At 39.7% G+C, this 23,869-nt stretch overlaps 2 protein-coding genes across 3 annotated transcripts in view; one reads left to right on the forward strand and one right to left on the reverse strand.

The window, feature by feature from the left end:
* The window catches only part of gmds (GDP-mannose 4,6-dehydratase), a 111,476-nt gene extending 95,278 nt beyond the window's left edge, over positions 1 to 16,198 (forward strand). Inside the window, exons 9-10 of one of the 2 annotated variants that reach the window (XM_054789465.1) lie at positions 13,198 to 13,266; positions 14,728 to 16,198. In XM_054789465.1, the coding sequence (XP_054645440.1) occupies positions 13,198 to 13,258 (61 nt within the window). In that variant the 3' untranslated portion in view covers positions 13,259 to 13,266; positions 14,728 to 16,198. The remainder of the gene's footprint in view (positions 1 to 13,197; positions 13,267 to 14,727) is intronic. The other variant, XM_054789464.1, reaches the window with a different exon arrangement.
* foxc1b (forkhead box C1b) lies at positions 11,491 to 20,840 on the reverse strand. The gene has a single exon (XM_054789462.1). It carries the CDS (start codon positions 20,631 to 20,633, stop codon positions 19,272 to 19,274), a length of 1,362 nt encoding a protein of 453 aa, XP_054645437.1. The 5' UTR covers positions 20,634 to 20,840; the 3' UTR covers positions 11,491 to 19,271.
* Positions 20,841 to 23,869: the final 3,029 nt, after the last annotated feature.

The following is a 23,869-nucleotide window of genomic DNA, read 5'->3' on the forward strand; positions in this document are numbered from 1 at the left end:
GTGTTGGGGGGCTGGATTTGCAAATAGCAAATTTTGGCAGCTGTGGACATATGCTGGTTTCGGACTGCTTGCTTGTTTTCGACATTTAACCACTTAAATGCTTGTGGTTTCAATTGTCTTCTGTTTTTCCAAAATTGGTTTGCTTGAGTAGTTACCATAGCAACACAAATGCAACCACACTGCCCCCCGTACTGTGGTCCGGCGGTTTTGAAAAGTTAAAAAAGGCATCCATCCACTTCTCTGCTTTTGCTCCATTTTCCAAATGATTGAAATGAAACTTAGAAAAGAAATAAACAAGCTTGCATCTGCACACTGCGTAAATCATGGTGGGTTAATACAAACACTACAAATGTGTTCCATGTACATTTTTGGGGAAAATTTGGGCTCTGGGAAACATTTTTTGGCGGAAACACAGCAAGGTTTTTCATAATCCCAGGTAAATGAGAAAAGTTTCTGCGATGGAAACCTTTGATGTCCAACTTCATTCAAACTATTGAGAGTACATCGATGGGTCTGGTGCATCGGCTCCTTGACTTGTTGCTGGTTATCAAGTATAGAGCACCAAATTCATTGTCTGAATGTACACAGTATACTGTATGATTGGCTTGTCTATTTCAGAATAGCTTGCAGAGCTTTTGTGTGTGTGTGTGGTTTTATTTCATGTTTGGTTGCTCTTTTATCGGGATTCAGAATGAAACTCGAGGCCGTAATGGCGTTGGTGCCATTACTGGTAGTAACATGATCAATAAACTAAGTTGATAACGGTGCTTTGTTTCGGTGCTAAATTAAATTCGCTGAATTGATAGTTGCTATTAATTCAGTTGCACTGAAATTGGTCAAAAGGTTATTTTTTCATTGCACGGACAACACCTCAAAAGTTGCAGACTTAGCCACATGCAACAAGTTGCTTGAAAGTGATATTGTTCAAGTAACGTTGCGTAAGAAGTACCTGTAACATCTAGTTAATCCTACATGCAAGACTTATGTATTAATTCAGCAAATTACGTTACTAAACAACATTATTCTCATGGCAGTGAATCAATTGCAACTGGACTTTTCAGGTTGTCTTTGGAGATGTGTAGATCTGTCCTATCTAGTTTGAGCATGAACCGATGCTGTGGGTTTGACTTTTGGATCATGTTGAGTCTTTCAGTCTTTTGTCTATTTTGTATGGTTTACCCCAGGTGTCAATACTGGGTCCAAAACTGTTTAATTTGTATATTAATGACATCTTTAAAGTGACAAAAGACTTAAAGTTAGTATTATTTGCGGATGATACTACTGCTCTTTATTCTGGGGAAAGCACACAATTAATAAGCTAATTAATAAAGTCACAGATGAAAAGGCTATACTAAATAGATGGTTTGATAAAAATAGATTATCACTGAACCTAAGTAAAACTAAAATAATGATTTTTGGTAATAGCAGAAAGGACACGCACGCACAATAAAAATTGACGGTGTGGACATTGAAAGGGTGAACGAAAATACATTTCACAAATCACAAATATTAAAATTTGCTGATTTCGTAAATTTTCAAACTGCTAAAATTATGCATAACAATAACCTGCTACCCAAAAATGTCATACAGTACTTTTCTACAAGAGAGAAGTAATGTGATCTCAGGGAAAAACTAAACTTATACGCGAGAACAATGCTAAAAACCCACAGCCTTTCACTATGTGAATCAAATGTGGAACAGATTGAGTAAGGAACTCAAACAAAGCACCAAGATGAGCGATTTTAAGAAACAATACAAGCAGTTGATGTTTGCAAAATACAAGGAAGAAGAGTCTTGAACTTGTTCTGATATGTGTATTTGTATGTATTATTATTTATTTATTATTATACTGATTATTAGATATGATTATTATTTACTATGATTGTGGGAAAACCCTGACATTTATATTACCACACTGACACATGTCACTTTTGTATGCATTTAAAGGATCACATAAAATACAGGAAGTAAATAAATGTACTACAACAGATGTAAAAGGGATAGGGGGTAGGATTAAATAAGCTTTGCTTCTTCCTACTCCTTTTGGACACGTGGAACTGGGAATTGTACTCTGTGATGTATTCCACTGGAACTTGTATGCATGTTAAAATAAAATTCAACTTTTACCATTACCACTCCAGTACCGTGCTTTCAAAAGCGGGCCCAGGCATGGTATGATTGACCGAGTGTGAATACGCCTTAAGAAGAGGAGCAACGCTTTGCTCTCTCATTCTGTAGCTGCACACTTTCAAGTTCTAGCTCTCCCTGTTTGGGCACGATGAGAACTGACGATTTTTCAAGCTGATAAGGTGAGGAATGCTACTCGGAGAGGAAACACTGTCCTGAAGGAGGTAGTGTTCACATTACTGTTCTCACATCTTTACCGAATGTCCCCCAACGTTGAAATAAAGATGTTTTTGTTTATCAAATAAAATGTGTTCTCCTCTAAATCAACTTCCAGCAAAGTGTGCTTCAAAGCTCAATCAAGGGTGATAATACAGAATAAAAACACAATGTGAAGATGACCACTTTTTGCAGTGTGTAAGCTGCAAAACAAAACAAGCTGCCGGTCCTATTTTCCAGAGTATGTGTGAGCATTTTTAGGGTGTAGCTTGGGTGAAAATGAGTGAGAGGACCACACCTGACTTAACCTTGACAATGCAGACAGCTCAGACAGGAAGTGAAATAGACAACCTTTACGGTGTGAGTGCTTTTTATCATTTGACTTAATGTGCTTTCATCGTAACTTCTTAAACCCTAGGCCATTTTGCTCAAAAAAGACAAATCCAAAATGTTTTTCCTCTGTATCTACTTGTATAAGATCTAGATGGATGATCTTCGTATCAAAGTCGACGGGAGACTTTGATCTACTGTAGATGTGAAATCTAGATATCTTTGTGACTGGTTAAGTGTAAAATGTTGCTTGTTCAGCAAGTTTTAGCGAGAGGAATTATACTTTTACCGCTGTAACGGCCAATTGTGAGTTCAAGCAAATTTGTAGCGTTAGTCATTTGTTTTATGAAATTATTCATGTTGTTTTCGACATGCTCCATTTAAGAGCTTGTGGTTTGTATTGTCATCTGTTGTTGTAAAATCAGTTAGATTAAGGTTTTAGCTAACATTCAGTTACATGGACATGTTTGTTTATTGATACTGACCAATTACCATTACCATAGCAATACAGGCGCATCCTAGCAACCTCTGGTTGGCTCCAAATTACACTTGTTTCACTCAAAAAAATATAAGAACACCACCACCAGCAAGCATGTTACCAATAGTGGTTTCGGAGAACAGATTGTACAAAAAAAATCTATATTCCTCACAATTCTGAGTTAAACTGAGTGAGATTTGTTGTGACAAATGATAGGTGTATTCAAATATAGTGTATGAGGGTTGTAAATGCTATGAAAATGTTGAAGTAAAATTACGGTTTGCTTATGTTTACAGGAAAAAAGCCATTGTTTAAAAAAACAAAAATCATGCACAAGTGAATAAGCGTGGGGTGTTAGAGTCAAATCAAATCCTCATCACCAAATTTTGAGTTTCCTGCCTGGAGATGCTTTTTCCTTACCGCAGCCACGTTCACCTGCTCTCGTACCTGTTTACGATCTTCTAAATACGGTTTTTAACATTATTAGAGCCATCTAGACATAAAATAACACCCACACAATCAGCTTTACATTCATATTACCCAATAAAGTAGCTATAATAAGAGAAACGAAGCCATTTAAGATATCAATAAAACTCATGCTCATGTGTGTTGCAGTAAATGTAACAGTAGCCAATGTTATTATTATGTTTATTATTATTCTATTATTGTTATTGTGTACGTGACATTATTTAAACCTGCAATGAAAGCTTGTTGTTACAGTGATCAAATCTGGTGCTTGTCTTGCTGAACAATTACTGACACATAGTGACCAATGTAGAATACTATATTCACAATTTGAATGTGTCTTTTTCATTTCTTTTATTTCTTGTATTTGTATTTTAGTTAATTTAGCCATTTTTATGCTTAAAAATGCTTAATTTAGGCAAACAATCCGTGCAAATCGCTGAAACATACATATACGTATATATAGATTTACTCATACTGTATTCAACCACGAAACAGCATGATTTATTAATATATGTTTGAAAAACCATGAGAGAGTGAATCTTCGAAATTCGAACGGCGACGTTGCGAGGGACGACTGTATTGATTTTTTTTGTATTCATTATGTTTAATTCAGAATGTATTAAGCTTTGTGGGACCTGACAGCCTTAAAATTTTAAGTACAGGACCTCAATCGTAGCCACTTTGGAACTGTCGGCTCTCTGTTTATCCTGAAGAGAGCTCCTCTTAGTTGTCAGACAGAAAGCTGAGTGTATGCTCTAAAGCTGTCTCATGTAGTGTTTCTGGAGTATTATTTTGCCTGGAGTTTTGCTAACTACTAAAAGAAAATTATTTTCAGAGGTTGAAAGGTCATAATAATGTTGACCATAACTTGCAGTCAAATTATAGAGTGTGGGTGTCAGACAAGGCCAATCAATTGTTTACTGAGCACTTTTTTTAGCAGTGACATTGTCGGTCTTGCTCAGTTATTTTTGTTTTTGTTGTGTGATTGCAAGAATGTGCACATAATGAGACTATGACAGATTTCACTTATGACCATTAAATTTAAGTTTGACCTTAGCGGAAGTAAAAAGTCACCTAAGCCTCCCATTCTATTTCCCCTCCCTTCTATCCCCGTCTAACTCCTTCCCACTCCATGCTTCCATCTCCTAGTCCCGTCTGCAGCTTTCTGCTGACTCCATGAATTATGATCTGTTTTCCGTCCGCAGGAATAATAGATTAAGAGTGGGCGCAAATTTCCCTTTTCATTCCCATAAACATCCTACATTAAATGATTATCATGGGACAAACACAAACCTACTCACAAGGACACACAAATGTAACCTGGATTTTTGCATGCCCCCCATGTTATTGACAGTACACTTGCATGCCATCCTGCTTGAGTGTGTGTTGTGTGTCCACCTATACATTTTCACAAGGCTCATGAAGGAATTTCAATGAATGCTGATGAAGAACTATTTACACCCATTTCAGGAAATTACACTTTCTTAAATAATATACAGTGGAACCTCGGTTAGCGTACGTCCTGGTTACAGTATTTTTTGGTTTACGTTGAAAATTTACGCAACAATTTTTCCTTGGTTCGCATACAATTCCCGGTTAACATACAATATCGCTCGCGTCTTGTCATGTTATTAATACACCGCGTGAGTGTTCTGTATGTTCGTAACGTATTTTTATCACAAAATTTCCCTGTTAGCGGCCTGTTAGCAAGCTCTGAACTGGAAACTGGAACTGAAAGTCACTGTCCACCAGCTCCGTCGCTGGTCTATGACGGCATCAGCAATCAGCACCACTTTTGTGCTGTATCGGCCCACTGGCAAATTGAGACATTAACACTGAAGACTGAAAGCTGCAACGTGTGTCAGTTTTGCTCTGTGTGTCTTGAGTGCAGACTATAGGGTAGATGCTCATCAGGATGACAGAGACACCTTTTAGAAGATGTCAGATGTCCACTGTCTGGAACTGATGTGCATTTTTGTAAACTTACCTTGCCATCTATTCCCAAATGTTCTCAATTGGGTTAGGGGAACACGCAGGATCTCCAGGTGGGAGCTCCTTGTCACGCCAATAACGTTGGAAGCTATCAGGACCGTCATGGTTACATTTTTTCTCATCAGAAAATAAAGCTTTCTTCCACCTTTCAATGTCCCATGTTTGGTGCTCTCCTGCAAATTCCAAACGGGCAGTTTTGTGGCGTTGAAGGAGACAAAGCTTTTTTTGTTCCATAGGATCTTTTAAGAAGTTTAAAATGACTGTCTTACTCTGTTCAACGTCATGCTGCGAGAGGCCTTGCTTATGCAGCTCAACAATTCGACCGCATTCAAAAGGCGAAAACTTTTTTGCATTTGTCATTAAGAGATCATGACCGTGTGAGTGACAGAACATGACATTGGATCCACATTTTTGCAAAGATTTTGTTTTTTAAAGGCTGCGGTCTTAAACTTTTGATCAACTGATGAACAGCCTTTAGTCATCCCTTGCTATTATCTCTCCCTCACTATATTGCGGTTTTCCAAAAAATAATTCATTCATTAATTGAGTATGGCCTATAATTACTCCAAAAATATTGAAAGCCAAGTTTATATACAGGTATGTATATATGTATACATATATACAGGAATTGTTTGTCTTATTTTAGCTGTAAAATGTGTACAGTAATGAATGAGATAATGCTAAAATGTTATCTCAGACCACCTCAAAAAAAGGAATTGTTACAGGTTTTTACTGAATAATACAGAGTGTACATGAATAAAAGACTTAGGATTTACAATATAAACTATGAACTATAAAACATTGACTATTATTAGATGGAAATGCTTTGCTTACATCCCTGGCGACCTCCTCCACATATTTTGCAATCAAGCAGAACACAGCAAAAATGCGACAAACATGCCAAACCATTAAAGCAAAAGCTAAAACACACCCAAATGTCTGATAAAATATTACTTGTCGTCTGCAGAACGTTGTTCACATACTCGCGCTGCATGCCTGCTCCGCACACGGACCCACACCCGCTGTGCTTCGGAGGAGCAGCTGAGACGCAGATTACCGTAGAAGATTACCGTAATGGCCGGTACATCACTAAAAATCGCAGACTCTCTCGAATCAGAAACCCCTGGAATAATTTTGATAGTTTTAAGACTTAACGGTGATTTGAAAACAGCATTGCAAACACTGTTGCTGGCTACAGTTTCAATGTTAACGATTGGAAGAAAAATATTTGGAAACTTTCAACAGGCTGGATTAAAAGGCTTAAAGGGCCGGATATGGCCCGGTGGCCGTATTTTGCCCAGGTCTGCTTTAGAGGTCATGTAACACATTGTGCACAGGCCAAGCTGCATGGGGAGTCAGGGAAGGAAACCTGAGCTATAACTCAGGGAGCACTAACGCTTTCTCTCTTTGTCTTTCTCGCACTCACACACGTTTTGCATGTAAGCTTGCTTGCACACACACACACACACACACACACACACACACACACACACACACACACGCATTTATGTGATGTTTTATTGCCTTTAAAGAAATTCTCTAATGTAATGGTGGTTTTATTCTAATTCATTGTCACACGTTCAGTGCAAGTATTCACGGCGTTTCACTTTTTCCACATTTTCTTAGGCGAGTCCAAAATTGTTTTCCAAAATTGACGAAATTATTTTTTTCCCTCACAACTCTACACACAACACCCCATAATGACAGCGTGACATTGTTTCAAGTTTGCAAATGTATTAAAAAGAAAAAAGAAATCACACATTCATATGTATTTATAACCTTTGCTCAATACTCTGTTGATGCACTTTCGGCAGCAATTACTGTGCAACCTCAAGTAGGGATGTCCGATAATGATTATGTATTGTATTATTATATATACAGTATATTGGAATAAAAATGAAATATTGGTTCATAATCGTATCAGTTTTTTTATGCTAATGATAATGCAGTGCAAATGATGACAGAAGTACTCCACACAAAAACAAGCTTGCTAGCTTGAGTATGTCCGTGGTCAGGAACTATTTCCAAGTTTCGCCTTTGGATCGTATATTTGAAACCGAGGATCTTAATAAGATGTTCGCTGATGTTGTACAAGTTCAACAGTTCAACACAACAAAAGGACAGCAGCCATGAAGCACGGGAGGCACTTTTATGAGCGCGTACAGTACAGGCCGAAAGTTTGTACACGCCTTCCCATTCAGTGCGTTTTCTTTATTTTCATGACTAGATTCTCACTGAAGGCATTAAAACTATGAATGAACACATGTGGAATTATGTACTTTTAAAAAAAAGTGTGAAATAACGCTAAATATGTCTTATATTTTAGATTCTTCAAAGTAGCCACCCATTGCTTTTTTGATGGCGCTGTAAACCCTTGAGCTTCATGAGGTAGTCAATGAGCTTCATGAGGTAGTCAATGAGCTTCATGAGGTAGTCAATGAGCTTCATGAGGTAGTCAGTGAGCTTCATGAGGTAGTCAGTGAGCTTCATGAGGTAATCAGTGAGCTTCATGAGGTAGTCAATGAGCTTCACTTGGTAGTCAACTGAAATGGTTTTCACTTCACAGGTGTGCCTTGTCAGAGTTACTTGGTGGAGTTTCTTGCCTTATCAACGGGCTTGGGACCTCAGTGTGAAATTCTATGCAAATTTATAGTCACACAGAAAGCAAAGTTCAGCTTGTTAGCAAATAGCTTTTGAACCAAATATTCTTCAGGAAGTTTTTCCTAACGATTGCAGAAGGCCCCATGAATGTTTAGAACTTTTAGGATGCCTTGATTTAACTCTTCTGTCAAGTTCATAACAAAATGCTGTGTTTAAGTCTGGAGACGGTGATGGCCTCATCCTGTTTTCAAGCTTATCTTGCTGTTTTTCCCTAAGTAGTTGCGGCGTATCTTGGATTTATATTTTGGGGTCATTATGTTGGTGTAGGATGAACCCCTGACCAACTAGGTACATGCCACAGGGTCCTGCATGGCGCTGCTGAATGTCTGGTAGCTGGTGTTTGGTTAAACTTGTGACCTGTAGTGTGTAGAGTCTATATAGAGTATCTTTTTTTATGTTGAACCAATACCACGAAGATGTTTCATTAAACTACAAAGCAGAAGCCAAAAAAGTTACCACAGAGTTTCGATGGACACTATTGACATGCTGATTATCTATCATTGCTGGTCTCTATACTGATCTTTTCAGGGGCTTCAACCATAGTTTGCCACTTCTCTCTCCTCAGTGGATGCTGATTGGTCCCTTCAGTTATCATTATTGTCATACTTTAGCAGATACTGACTTCTTCCCCGCTGCGTTACATTTCCCGTCAGTTGTTTTCAGAATTTGTACTACATATTTTAAGCACAAGCAGAGCAGTGCTTTAACGGTATACCAAAATCTTGGAGTTTGGTTCTAAATCGAATCCATATGAAGATTATACTGTGCCCTCATCTGTTTGTAGTTTGTAGTTGAATTATTCGCTACATGCTCCGTATGGGCTGAATTCACATGGCTGAAACACACTTGTTAGTATTTCACTGAACAGTCAACTTCTGGTGAATCAGAAAAGAGGTAAAGCTGTTTGTCATTTCTGGAAGTCCTTGTTGCTAAACACTGCCACTGGATTGACTTGATGTGGTTTGCCCAGCAGGTGTAACAGACAAGACAAATAGACATTTTTTTGTTTTCTTAGTGTATTTCTTACTGTATTTGTTTCCATCATCTGTTTTGAACATTTAAAAGGCTGGTCTATCACTGATGTCTAGCTAAAGCTGATGGACCAACCGCTAGCCTCATTTACACAGAGATGCCACAAAAATAGCTGCTTCCGAACTGTAAAAGAAGATCTGGCAATACACAGTCAGAAGTTTCCATACATGGATGTAAAACTATAATTAGAAAACTATAAAAATGTTATATATATATATAAAATACATATATATAAAAACACTTTTGAGAGTCAACCGCTGATGACATCATGGACGGGCGGCATTCCTTCCAGTTCCCGTTGCCATTTTGTTCGCTATCTAATAGGATGTGGATGTTAACAATAAAAAAATATATTTATTAAGTATACAGATGGACTCATGCAGTGTATTAATAACAGGACAAGACGTGTGCCATATTGTATGCTAACCAGAGAATGCACGCAAACCGAGGCAAAATTGTGGCGTACATTGCCGACGTTGACCAAAAAACATGCGGACGCTAATCGAGATTTAACTGGATCTATAAATAGTTTCACACACGAGTAGGCAAAACTAAGACGTAAATACAGGGCCGGTCTTACCGATACTGATACCGATACTTTTTACATGATTTTATATTTTTTATATTAAATGCCTCTGTTTTATGTTGTTTTTTGGCCACCATAACTTCCTCGGTTTTTAGGTCAATACTGTATCGTTGTGCAAGTTCATTCAAGTATGATTCACTGAAGAAGTGCATGCCTGGATGACTTTTAGTAGCCCTGCATCTACATTGCAACTTTACAGCATTGGTAGCTTTTCCTTGCAACAACACTGTCCTTATGTGTTTGTGCCACCTCATGCTTTCCAAAGATGACTAAAGCTTTCTTCCCGTTCTTCCAACCACGAGTGACCAAGCTATCATGTTTGATGCTTTTGCCAAACACGCTACATGGGAAGCAGAATGATTTATTGAGGTTGACTGAATATTCTATCCAGTTGTGCTTTTCAAACCAGCTGTGGTGAAATGCTCGCTCCTGCGTACCAAAACGACTTATGGGTAGCGCTTTAGCGTTACCTGTCTGGGCGCTGTGTGTGTGTCACCTAAATCAAACACTGTAGTGGAGTGACTTGCTGTTGCTGCTTCATCATTTTCCCCGTCTCCGTCTGTTTCCTCTCCTTGTCTCTTGATCTTCCTCATGCTCTGCCTCTTGATCCATCTCTGCATCCCTTTGCTCTATCTGACTTGACCTTGCCTGTTGATCTTTTTCTTCCTTAGCATCTACTTCTGCCTGACCCTTCAAGATACGCAGAAACATAGTGATGAAATGCTTTGACTTTTGCTCACAACACAATGACTATGTCTTATATGGTGATATTACTCATATCATATTGAGTTCCAAAATAATTCCAAGACTGCCTGCATCACAAATGACTTGATGTTGATGATGATGATGGTAATGGTAATTCTTATTATTGTCCATCCATCCATCCATTTTCTATACCAATCGTCCTCATTAGGGTCACAGGTAAGCTGGAGCCTATATCAGTGGACTTCAGACGAGAGGAGTGGTACACCCTCGACTAGTCGCTAGTCAATCACAAGGCACATTATTATTATTGTCATTATTATTATGATTATTCATATTATTATTATTATATTATTATTATTATTATCATCCACCGATTGGCTGGCAACCAGTCCAGGGTGTACCCCGCCTGTCGCCCGAAGTCAGCTGGGATAGGCTCCAGCATGCCCCCAGCAACCCGAAAGAGGAGAAGCGGTATAGAAAATGAATGGATGGATGGATGGATGATAATAATCATCCGGGAATGTACTCAGCTCCTATTTCACGCTGTACATTCATGCATAAAGTGACAAACTGCAGATGCAAACTAGTTCTTATTATCAGCAGTGATGAATACTTACTTTGTTAAAAAACGTTCTGATATCTGTTGCCGTTCTACGTCTGCGCTGCTAATGAATGCTTGCATGGACTGGACTTTCAGTCACGGTGGTTTGTTCTCCATATGCACAAGTGGAATGGATTGCATAACATCTTTCCACCTTCAGTACGACGTGAAGGCAAACTGACAGAGTTATGCTCATATTTAAGTGAAATCATGACAAGGCATATGATTATTTATTTATATTCGTAGTTCGGCTTCTTTATGTTGAATCTGCAGGCACTTTTTTGTGTTTTAGCGTAATTCACACATACGCATGTCTGTTATGACGACAGACGCGGCACATTATAGCTCCTCACAGAGTCACACAGTGTTTGACGCTCTTTTAGAACTTTATTCTGACCTGAACACATTAAGAGCAGTGCACTTCCAACACCATATACTGTATGTGTCTCCAACAACGAACAAACACGTCTCCAGCCCATTCGTCATTGCAGCGACACTTCCTCACTGTCACTAGACAGATCGCGAGATGCATTCGCCGACACGCCAAACATCACAACAACATCTTTATGTGTGTATGTGTGGTCTATATAAACAGAAATGCAAATAAAAACAATAAGTGGATATTCTTATCACTCACTTTTGTAACTCTTAATACAGAAGTAGGCCTACAATTTGCCACATCTAAGTATGCTCAGAAATCCCAGAAAATAAACTCAAAACGTGAGTTCAACTTAAATGACGTGGTGTCTTTGAACGCAGCTCTTCATTGCTCATAATAACAGTTACAGTCTGATTCAAATATTCTGCTATTAAAGAAACCAGTGTTGGGTAAATAGATTTTCAGACATGTGTGCCATCTCTTAACTTGATTTAAACTTTCAGTTCATTTGGCCCTGTCGATACGTACAAATATACATATAACCCTGCCCTGTCAGTTATCTTCCTTTCATAAAATACCGTAAAAATAGTTTAACATGGTGATTAATCATGATTAATTAATTTGAAAACCATGATTAATCTGATTAAAACTTTAAATCATTGGACAGCCCTAATATACTGTATATATTTAAACATAAAACCAAACCAAATTAATTAGGGGGGCTCCAGCCCCCTAAAATGGACCTAACAACGCCACTGGTGTGAAATAAGATCTACACTGACACGTCTGAGTGTCACGTCCACATTTTTATATACTTTTGAAATATAAAACAGTGCATCACGAATGCCAGTCCACAGAGAAACAGAATGACATAAATGGTGTTAAACGCAATGCTATTAAATAAACAACAATATGATAAAAATCATGTATCAGGTTTTCCTGTGCATTAGTGATCAATTTAGTCAATTAATCTTTAGAATAAATGTCGTTATTCATTTGAGATACCAGATTTTCTAGGATCAGGTTTCACCATGTGTTTCATCCAACGTCTCGAGGCGTACGTGTGTTTCTCAGAATGTGCAGGCCACAGGGAGCAACAGAAACAGTTTAGAGAAGTAGAGGACGTATAAGGAAATCTTGTCTCTCTTTGGTGGTCTCAAACATGGTCTCAGTGGGCCTTGAACCCGGCACAAAGAGGGAGAAAGGGACAAAATGAGTAAGGGGCTGTTGAGACGAGGCGGGAGGGATCATGAGTAGATGATCCCTACTGGGGGTTAAGTCACCAGAGTCCCATAATTCATCAAGGTCTGTCACCGAAAGAGTGTGACCGTCTGGACATGGGTTGGTGGTGGGAATCGGAAAAAGGAGATTGATAGGCAGCGACACTCCTTCCTTCTCTCCTTGTGTGTATGTATGTGTGTGTGTGTGTGTGTGTGTGTGTGTGTAAAAGAAACACAAACCACACAGAATTGAATTCAGTATGTGTGTGCTGAACTGTATATGCACACATTAACGACGTGCATACTACTTGTTCCATCTCTGCTATGCATGGCCGACCTGATACACGCGATAAAATTGTTTTCAATTATGGTCTTCACTTTCTCTCCTCTTTGTCCTGCTAGGATTACCTGCAAGGTGACAGCACTAAAGCAGGCCAGAAGCTGGGTTGGAAGCCAAAGGTGACTTTTGAGGTGCGTGTCAGCTTGGTGTGAACACATTACAAAGATAATGATGGTCATCTTTGATAAGTAGTGATAATCTCTTCCTGCCTGTTTGGAGGCGAGAGAGAGGAGGAAAACATGCATGCACATGACGATATATTCAGCAAAATTATCAAGGTCATTTTCGTTTATTTTGTGATTAATTGATTTATTAATTGAGGCCTTGTGCCCACAAGACTTTTTTTTTTTACGAGAAATCTTGTCACGTTTTAATCTCGCGAGATCTTGTGACACCCCTACTAATGAACTAATTGCATGCATACTTATTATTGTGCCTGTACAACAATATATGGAAACCGTATCCAAACAAATCTAATATAGTCGAACTTCGTTTACCGTATGCCCCGATTTGCGTGTTTTTCGGTTAACGTTGAACATTTACGCCTAAATTTTGCCTCGGTTTGAGTACATTTTCTGGTTAGCGTACAATATGGCGCGCATCTCTTGTTTTTTAATGTATTTTAATCACAAAACGACCTTGTTAGCAGACTCGGACTCACGCGACCACTTTGAGGGGGTAAGTCACTGTTGATGTAGTACACTGCTGATGGGGATGTCATCCAACTTCATGTCAAAAAATCCGAACTATCCCTTTACACGATGTGGAAGACACGATGTGGAAGTGAGATCGACACAGAAAACACCTTTGTGTTTTGCCATGAGTTATTTCTTCTATTCAATAGTGTTTCTCATTTTCTTTATCAAATACCGGTACTTGCAACTTTCTTTGGCTCTACTTTGAGTCATTTTGCAGCCGTGATCAAAAGAAAAGCAGAGACTTGAGGTGAGCAACACTATTGAATTAAAAGAATAAGTTGTTGCAAAACACAAAAGTGTGTCTGTGTTGATCTCACTGCTACATCGTGTCTTTGTAAACAATCACGCCTTTAATGAAGGTAAAAGTAACCTTAAATGACTTAACTTTGGGCGAGAGGCGGGGTACACCCTAGACTGGTTGCCAGCCAATCGCAGAGCGCTTACAGACGAACCATTCATACTCACATTCATACCTCGGGGCAATTTAAAGTCTCCAATTAACCTAACATGCATATTTTTGGAATGTGGGAGAAAACCAGAGTACCCGGGGAAAAAACCCACGCACGCACGGGGAAAACATGGAAACGCCACACACAGATGCCCAAATGGAGATTCAAACCCTACTTTTTCCGATCTCCTGACTGTGTGGCCAACATGCTAACCACTACACCACCATGCGGCATCAAAATAACCCATTCAATAATGAATAGTTCACGTGTGCCTCTGGAAGTCCCTCAGGTTACACCGGGGATGACCGACGGTATGTAAAGGACAGCGTGAAAAGCAAAGTGTCTGTCTGTCACGTATTTAATCATCAATGGTTTTATAGTCTCTGTGTGCACGTCAACTTGTTGTCCCTCCTTGCTGACCTTTAAGTGTGATGTGTATCTGCAGAGCCTGGTGAAGGAAATGGTGGAGGCTGACATTCAGCTGATGAAGGAAAACCCAAATGCCTGAGACCAAACCATGAAGTCCATTTTAGGACACAAACACGTCAACACTCCAATCAACACACAGCAAAAAGGACCTTGCTGAATTTTGCCTTGTAGATTTCTTTTTTCCCCACATGAAGTTACGGTGTTTTGCATTATGGCGAAGTTAGGGTGTGCATCTTGGTGTGTGTCGGTTCTGTTTTTGTGAAGTACATGAATTATGCCAACAGGAATCAATGTTTGAAGTTAGTATTTTGTTATAATAATTTACAGTAATAAAGTGAATGCAGATTATTGAACTTGTCAATGTTCTTGCACAAAAGACACATGAATAAAATCTAAGAATGCGATTACAGAAGACATCTGAAAAGCACACCGTTCTCTTTAATTCTTTGATTAAAACGATCAAGATGCAGCAACCGCTTTTAGTGAGTGTGTGTGCATGCGTGCGTGCGTGCGTGCGTGTGTGTGTGTGCGTGTGTCAGATGGTGGTGGACATGCCAAGTCAGTACAGAGAGCAAATGAGAACCAGATGCGCTGTGACTTTATTTGGGCCCCTGAAAGCGCGCAGGTGCTGTGCGTCTGCCCTCCACACCACTTGAACACAAGCCTATGATCACATGCGTTTTGTTGGCGAGAAAACAAAGTGAAGTGGATCAAAATCTGGAAAACAAATATTCAAAAGATCCCATAGAGCTAAATAAACATTGAGGGTGATTATGCAGCTCTAACGCTCAATTTGAACTCAAGAGGTGGTCTCTGAGTCCCTGCCAAATGCTTTTATTACACTACTCTTTTTGTGAAGACAACACTCAAATTCATTCTTCAGGAAGGGGACATTTGATCCAAAATTCTGCAGATGAAGAAATAAGTACATTTTGAGAGCCTAATTACTTCTATATTCTAAAATATTGCAACTCTAAAATGTTATTTTGTTATTAATGAAATATTCCTAAAACTGAGCATATGACTTGTATTTGTGTTCGCTCGCAGAAAGTATAGATCCACAGGAACCAAAATAAAAATACAAACAAATTCTTTCTTAGCGTTTGACTTCAATTAAGGCAATAAATTGCATATTTGTCATTCCAGTACAGCAGCTCAAGTGCAACTTGTGTGTCATAATGTGCCCATCTGCAGATTGAACTCGATTTAAGCCTGCAGCTGCAGCAGCGCCCAAACATTTTCCGCTGAGGGCCGCAGACACAAACATTGAACAATGTGGGGCACTTTGATATATTTTTTTTTAATAAACGCACTAAAACTCCTCAGTAGTGTAAGGTAAATGTGCGCAAAGCTGTTAAATACATTTCAAATCATTATTATTGTTGATGTAATATATTGTTCAAACATTCAATATCTTAACGTTTTCTCTTTTCGGTGTGGCCCTGATCATCCTTCATGTTTCATGTTTAATTTTATGCATCGAATATCCTCTGGGGTCGGGTTTGGGGGGGGGTATGGGTAATAAAAATACAGCTGTGGGATGCAAATACCCCCTGTGACGCACTTTGGACACCCATGATGTAGAGCCTAGGTTCCCACAGGGGTACACAAATTGTAATAGGGGGTACATGACTAAAAATGCCTAAAACTCACAATGCGAGTGTGCCTGAACGCCTTATGGCGCAAGGAGAAGGGAGCAGAAAGGAGACAGAGCATGAAGTTGCTCTGTGTGCATCATATGAGCAAATAAGTACGTTTGATGATTATTTTGTGCATTAAGAGTGTTATATATATTGGTGTTATATATACTGTATATATACTGTATATATTATATTGGTGTTACAATCATGGCAGTGGTGTAAACCTGTCACTATGATGTGGAGATTCCCCCAAAAATTAGGCTTTATCGTCTTTATCATTGGTTGTTTTGTTTGGTTTTTTTTACTTTGCATTTAAACTATAGCTATCTTGAGTAAACAAAAAAAGTGAAGCTCAAATTCAACCCATTCAAACGGAAGACATGGAATAAAAGATATGTAGGATGATCATGCATGTGACCATGTCACCAGCAAAATGCACGTTTGACCTGGAATTACTATCAAATGAATTAACCAACTCATTGTTCAATATTTCAAGTTAATTCAGATAAAAAGGTGTATGTTTTTAAATGTGAAGGAGTAGGGGGTACCTGCAGATGTCTAAAGGGGTACGATACCTTAAAAACGTTTGGTAGCCACTGATGGAGAGCAGAGCAAGCTCTACGGCAGCATTTCGCTTTGCTCCGCTGAGACACAAAACAGCGAGTTCAGCTGAAAACACACCTCAGACAGGAAACGTCTGTGTGAATGTGAGGAAGAAGATACAGTAAATCACATGGGCTTTTCAAAGTTGGGGGGGGGGGGAAATGTATTTTTGAAGTTTATAATACGTTTCCTATCAAATGAGGTGTTGTATGACACCGATACATATTATTTGAAATGCGTTTACTGTGAATCCATGTACTGAGATATGCAAACAAGTTGAGGGAAAGAAGCCCCTCAAAATCCGAATCTCTCCTATTTTTTTACATTTTAAACGTCAAGTGAATATTGTGATATGTTCGTACCGCGCAAAATGGGAAACCAGCTGCAGTCGTCCTCTTTAGATGCTGATTACACCGCCTAATGGAGTACGTACGGTATTATAGCCAGGCTGCATTTCAACAAAACAATAAACGCCTCAAACGTCGCATAAATCAATGGCTTTAAAAAGGATTTGACAACTCTCATAAATTAACCATGTGTAACAGTCATATTTTACAAGTATTCTTTTCTCAGCTTTCACAATGACGTCTCGGAGCTTTGCACGTGCAAGGGCTCAAATGCATGACAATAACAATAAACACGTAAATATAATTTGCCTCTAATGTATTACTTTTGCCATTGTTATTTGCTCATTGTAAATAACACTTTTTTTAAATAATATAATAATTTAAGCTACACTCAACACTGCACAATCTAATGAGCTGCATTATAAATGGCATTCATTTAATAATGCTTTTATTGTTGTGGTTGTAATTTGCAGTGGAGTACACTACATCCAGGGGGGTGTTTTTCATATTTTGCCCGTGGGCAAATCACAAATTAACCGCCTTCAATATTATGCAGAAATGATACTATGATGCTAAAATAACGAGTCCACGTGTCATTTAAAAGTGAGCATGTCCAGGTGCAGCTCAATAAAGTAGAATATCCTCCTATAAAGAGACCGCGCGGGTTCAAGGCTTCAGAAGTTTTCCCATGCAGTTTCTGATTATAGAGTGTAGATTATATTACATTTGGATCAAATTTGATGAGAAACTGATTATGAAATACGTCGTTGAAATATTTCACTGCGTGTGGTCAATCTGTATAATAAGAGTGTCACTTTTTGAATTGAACTAATTAAATAAATGATCTTTTCACAGATATTCTCATGTGTTGAGATGCATTTGTATTATCTTTGCAAAGACATAATTCGCTGCTGTTGCATTGTTGCAACCGTTGAACATAACCTCGCTCACCACTGTAATAAGTGTATAATGTATAATGTATAATATGATTTAATTTAGACTGGTATATTTGTGAATGAACGAGGGGGCGTCCGCGTCACCTAAATATATAAGGTACTCATTTTCTATGCAGCAATTATTAATTCAGTGCCTCATATTGATGCATTCAGTCTGTCGGGCATCCACGCACCGTTACTTTGCATCCCAACCCTGCTGTGGTCAGTGGAAGACGGAAGCCTGTGCAGTTCGTAATGACCGATGTGTTTTGCTGACAAGGCCTTTTAGTGGCTCCACAGCACACTGCCGCACGTGTGTTTATTTACATTTACTCTCGACGTGCATTGCCTAAATGAAATCCAATTACATTTGATCATATTTCAAGGGAGAACCGGGGCTAATGTTCTTAAAGTCACGAAGTGGCCAAACTTTTTTTTTTAAACGTCATTTCTTAATACACACGTTTAATTGCGAGCCTGAATTACACCATTTTTCTTTTTCATGCAAGTATAAACCACTCCCTGTGTATACTCATGAAAGGCCTCATTGTAGTGCTTTTCCTTAGAATTTCATTTAGAATAACACTGCTTAAATCTTGCAGTATTTTTTCTGTCGACTTTGATAGCATTTATAAATCACTCCAATTAAAAGCATGGGCACTTTATTACAAACAAAATGTAATGCCTTCAAAAAAAATGTTTTGACTCATGAGATATTATGAATAAAATAAACAGAATTGGCCATAAAGTTGGGGGCATTTTAAGGTAGTATATGGAATGTGGATTAAAAAAAAAACATCAATCACTCCTGCAAAAATAAATTAGTATATTAGGATAATTTAAAGTCTATTGCCAGCAAGCTATCTGAGCCATCTTTTAAAAAGAGGATGAACTTACGTGCTTTGGTGTAACACACGTCTGGACAAAAACAGCAAAATGTCCATTAAGGATGTGCATTTAAAAATATTTGTAAAAAAAAAAATAATGCAAGGAAGAATATATTAAAGTTATAATTTTAAAGAGATGCTGAGGCTCTCAGAACTTGCTGCAGTCATAAACAAAAGCTCCTGATGTGCGGTAGATGGACTGAGTGGACGGAAAGGCCATCTGACAGCTATTACTCCCATTGACCGGGGAGCTGTTCAGTCCGATCCGCTGGGACTCGAACATCTCCCGCACAGAGTGAAAGTTCTGCTGCTGGGACGGGTATCCCGCGCTCAAGTGGCTCAGGTCGCCGTACCAGGAGGCGAGCCTGCCCTGGTGGGCATGGTGGCCCTCTTGGCCCGCTGGGCTCAGGTTTCCGTGGCCAAGCGGGGACGCGGTGGTCGTGGTGGTGATGCAATAGTCGGGCAAAGCCTCGTCCACAGTGCCGGAGGTTCTGTCCCCGGTGTAGAAACTCATGGCCTGCATGTTGCAGTGATAGGTTGAGTTCGTGGAGTTGTGGTTGCAGGTGGCGGACGTGTAGGAGGAAGTCTGGTTCGGGGAGTAGTTGAGCGCCAGGGAGGTGGTCATACCTGTCCTAGAGGAGGCGATGAGAGGCGGGGAGAGCTCACCCTGAGGAGACCCCCGCAGGGGAGTCATGATGTTGTCCACGCTGAAGCACTGTGCAGAGGCCTGACTGTGGTGGTGCTGGGCGGACCCGTCCATGCTCAGTGACCGACTGGAGGGCACGCTGTGCGGGCTGCCACTCGATATGCTGCTGCTGTCGGGACTTTCGATTTTAGGAACGGCGCTCAGAGCCGGTGACGCGGCTTGAGGCGGCGAGGAGGTCCCGTTCTCAGTCTTTATGTCCTGGATGCGCACAGGCTTCACAGGCTCTTGCTCCTGAGGCGGGGTGCGGCCTGCGTGGAGCTCCTTGCTCCGTTCCCGCTCCACCTTGTCCTTCTGCACGTCCTTCTTTTTGAACCTCCTCCTGCGCCTTAGAAAGCTGCCGTTCTCGAACATGTTATAAGAGTCCGGATCCAAAGTCCAGTAACTGCCCTTTCCGGGCTTCTTGTCATCTCGGGGCACTTTGACGAAACACTCGTTGAGAGACAGATTGTGTCGTATGCTGTTCTGCCAGCCCTGCTTGTTATCCCGGTAGAAAGGGAACCTCTCCATAATAAACTGATAAATCCCATTGAGTGTAATCTTCTTCTCCGGCGAATTTTGGATTGCCATGGTGATGAGAGCGATGTAACTGTACGGTGGTTTCACCATGTCTTTAGGTTGGTGCTGAAGGTTGTACGCACGGGCCATACCTGCCTGGTACTGGTCGTGGGCTGCGTGGGAGTACATGCTCATCGGTGCAGGCACCCCGGCGTAACCACCGGCTGCACGGTAGTAACTCTGTTCGCTGCCGATGTACGGCACAACCCCCAAAGAGTTTGGGTTGGAGACGGAGTAGCGCGCCTGCATGCTGCGCAGTGCGTAAAACGTCCAAAAGTCACTCTCGAATCGTCAGCGAGCGCTCAGGTTGTTCTTTTCTTCTTCCCCGTCTTGTTCCAGCCTGCCACAGCTCGCCACAGTGAACCAGACACAGCGCAACATTTGGAAAGTGAGGAGGCTAAAAAGTGTTGGGTGTCCACACAGCTACAAAAAGTGGAGCTATATAAATATATAAGCACATCCACGCTCGACACTTTTACTCCTTTTTGACTGCTGGGCTGCTCCTCCCCGAATGTGCACTCCATTATCCTATTGGAGGACAGAGTCAACATCTGGGTAAAAAAAAAGTAAGTTGCCCTTGTCCCATCCCACACTTACTACCTCCCCATCTACTGTTATAGGAAGTTGTTAAAATGTCAATGAAACTTTGCTCCTCAATATACTACATGACCAGTGATAGATTCAAAAATAAATTGATATAAATGACAGATAGATTCAATTAATACTATTTGAGGGAAATGACTACTAATGACTAATAATTAATATTAATCATTGGCATAATAAAGGAACACCTATACTTACAGTATGTTGGTTGTTAGGGGGTTGTTTTACATTACGCTATGGGTAGTTTAACATTCACGTGCAGCCATCAAAGTAAGCAATCAGCTGTGTTGGAGCCTTTGAATAAACACGCACCTAAAAGAGCCGGTCGGGCTGGGTGACAAAAGAGCATTTTTGAGGTGAGGTTTTATTTATTTTTGAACATTCGAGGGAGGTGCAAATTTTAGTGTGAAGACCTAAAACTGAGCTCCAAATTGTCCCTTGAAACTTGAAACCGCAGGTGCCTTCAGATTCCCACAAACAGTCCAGTGCTCATTTATGGTTCTAAGCGCAACAAACTGTCAAGTTGAGTTATTTTCAAATAAGCATTTATGAACGCCCGATGTAACATACAGTATATGCAACACAGATATTTACCATTCATTAGTAGCATTGTGTTGTATGTGTTCCACTTACTGTGTGGCATATCCCCCATCATTTTCCTTTAAGCAGAAATGAGTTTGGGTTTTATGGGATTTATGGGGATAGATAATATACACATATGATATCCATGATATTATGTATAGTATTTGTGTTATTGGGTGTATTCAAATATGTAATATGTCAATCATGTGTAAAAGCACATTGCTTTATCAGCAATAAATATTCAACTCAGTAATGATATACAATAATCTCAATTTAAGATGTTATGCAAATAAGGTTCTGTCGTGCTTTGGCTCCAAATTACCCTCTTTTATACCAAAAAAATATAAGAAGAACACCACCAGCAAACATAAGTTACCATTAGTGGTTTTAAAGAACATACAAATAACAGCAACATGGGTGTTACATAGTTTTTAATCATGTAGTTCCGGCATACAAACTCCTTAAAAATACAATATTGCTTTATGTCAAAACAGCTTAATGGATTTAGGTAGGAATCCCATCTGCAATACCTCTCCAGAGCATGAGGTGGCAGTAATGTGTCTATAGAAGTTATGTGATTCAAATCTACAATTTGGATCAAATAAAACAAATAAATGTCTATATTTGTCACAGTTCAAATTAAAGTTCAAACTTTGTTAAAAAAAATAATAATAATAAACAAAAACAACAACGTTGGTTCAGCCCAAGTGGACTGAATGGCGTTCATGGCTTTCACTCACCGCTGTCTTGCGTACACGTGTCCGTCGCTCGTGCACACACACAAAAACAGTCTCAGAGAAGCAGTGACGTGCGGTGATGTTCATGGCTGGTGAGGCACTAAGTGCTGGATCCCATGTGACGTCACATTCTGTTGTTGTCGTCACAGGCTCAACGAGCTGGGGGGGAAATAAGCGCTTTTGTAGCTCTAGAAGTCATGCACTACTCTCACATGTGGAAATTGTCCAAATAGGGATTTCGGAAAACGTGATACATATAAATATTGTATATATAAGATAGTATGTCATAAAGGGGAAAAAAAGTTCAAGAAACAACCAAAAAACGCAGAGAAGGGTGGCTGCTGAATCTGTCTCTCGCTGAGTGGAGCCGAGTCTGAACACGCTCTAGTTTGCAGGGAGCAACAATAAGCAAAATGTATACTAAAACCAAAGTTAATACATTGATGGAACTTGAAAATACTCATGAGATGGTGAAAAAATTGCCTCATACCATAAAACTATGGATTTTTAATTTCCTGATACTGCATATAAATGCTGCAACTGTATAAGTGCCCTGATATGCAATAAACATCATAAATACTTTATACCACCAAGATTACAAAGCCTTCTCTGTTGTTTGTCACACTGGAATGTTTCAGATCATCAAACCAATTAAAATGTTAGTCAATGACAACACAACGGAACACAAAATGCAGTTTTTGAATGAAACTTTTTATTATTAAGGGAGAAAAAAAATCCAAGCTTGCATGGCCCTGTGTGAAAAAGACCCTTACACCTAATAACTGGTTGGGCCACTCTGAGCAGCAACAACTGCAATCAAGTGTTTGCAATAACTTGCAGTGAGTCTCTTACAGCGCTGTGGAGGAATTTCGGCCCACTCATCTTTGCAGAATTGTTGTAATTCAGCCACATTGGATTTTGGGTTTTCGAGCATTCTCCTTCAGGATTTTTTGATAGACAGCACAATTCATGGTTCCATTTATCACGGCAAGTCTTCCAGGTCCTGAAGCAGCAAAACAGCCCAAGACCATCGCACCACCACCACCACCACCACATTTTACTGTTAGCATGATGTCCTTTTTCTAAAATGCGGCATTACTTTTATGCCAGATGTAATGGGACACACACCTTCCAAAAAGTTCAACTTTTGTCCAGACCAAATATTCAGACCACAGAGTATTTTCCCAAAGATCTTGGGGATCATCAAGATGTTTTCCAGCAAAATTGAGACAAGCCTTAATGTTCTTTTCGTTCAGCAGTGGTTTTCGTCTTGGAACTCTGCCATGTAGGCTGTTTTTTACCCAGTGTCTTTCTTATGGTGGAGTCATGAACACTGATTTTAACTGAGGCCTGCCGTTCTTTGGATGTTGTTGTGGGGACCTTTGTCAACTTTGTCAGGCAGGTCTTATTTAGGTGATTTCTTGATTGAGAACAGGTGTGGCAGTCATCAGGACTGGGTGTGGCTAAAGAAATTGAACTCAGGTGGGATAAACCAGTTAAGTTATGTTTTAACAGGGGGCAATGCCTTTTTCTCCCTAAATAATAAAATGTTTAATTTAAAAA

This window comes from Dunckerocampus dactyliophorus, chromosome 10 (assembly GCF_027744805.1).
Source record: "Dunckerocampus dactyliophorus isolate RoL2022-P2 chromosome 10, RoL_Ddac_1.1, whole genome shotgun sequence".
NCBI classification, from domain to species: domain Eukaryota; kingdom Metazoa; phylum Chordata; class Actinopteri; order Syngnathiformes; family Syngnathidae; genus Dunckerocampus; species Dunckerocampus dactyliophorus.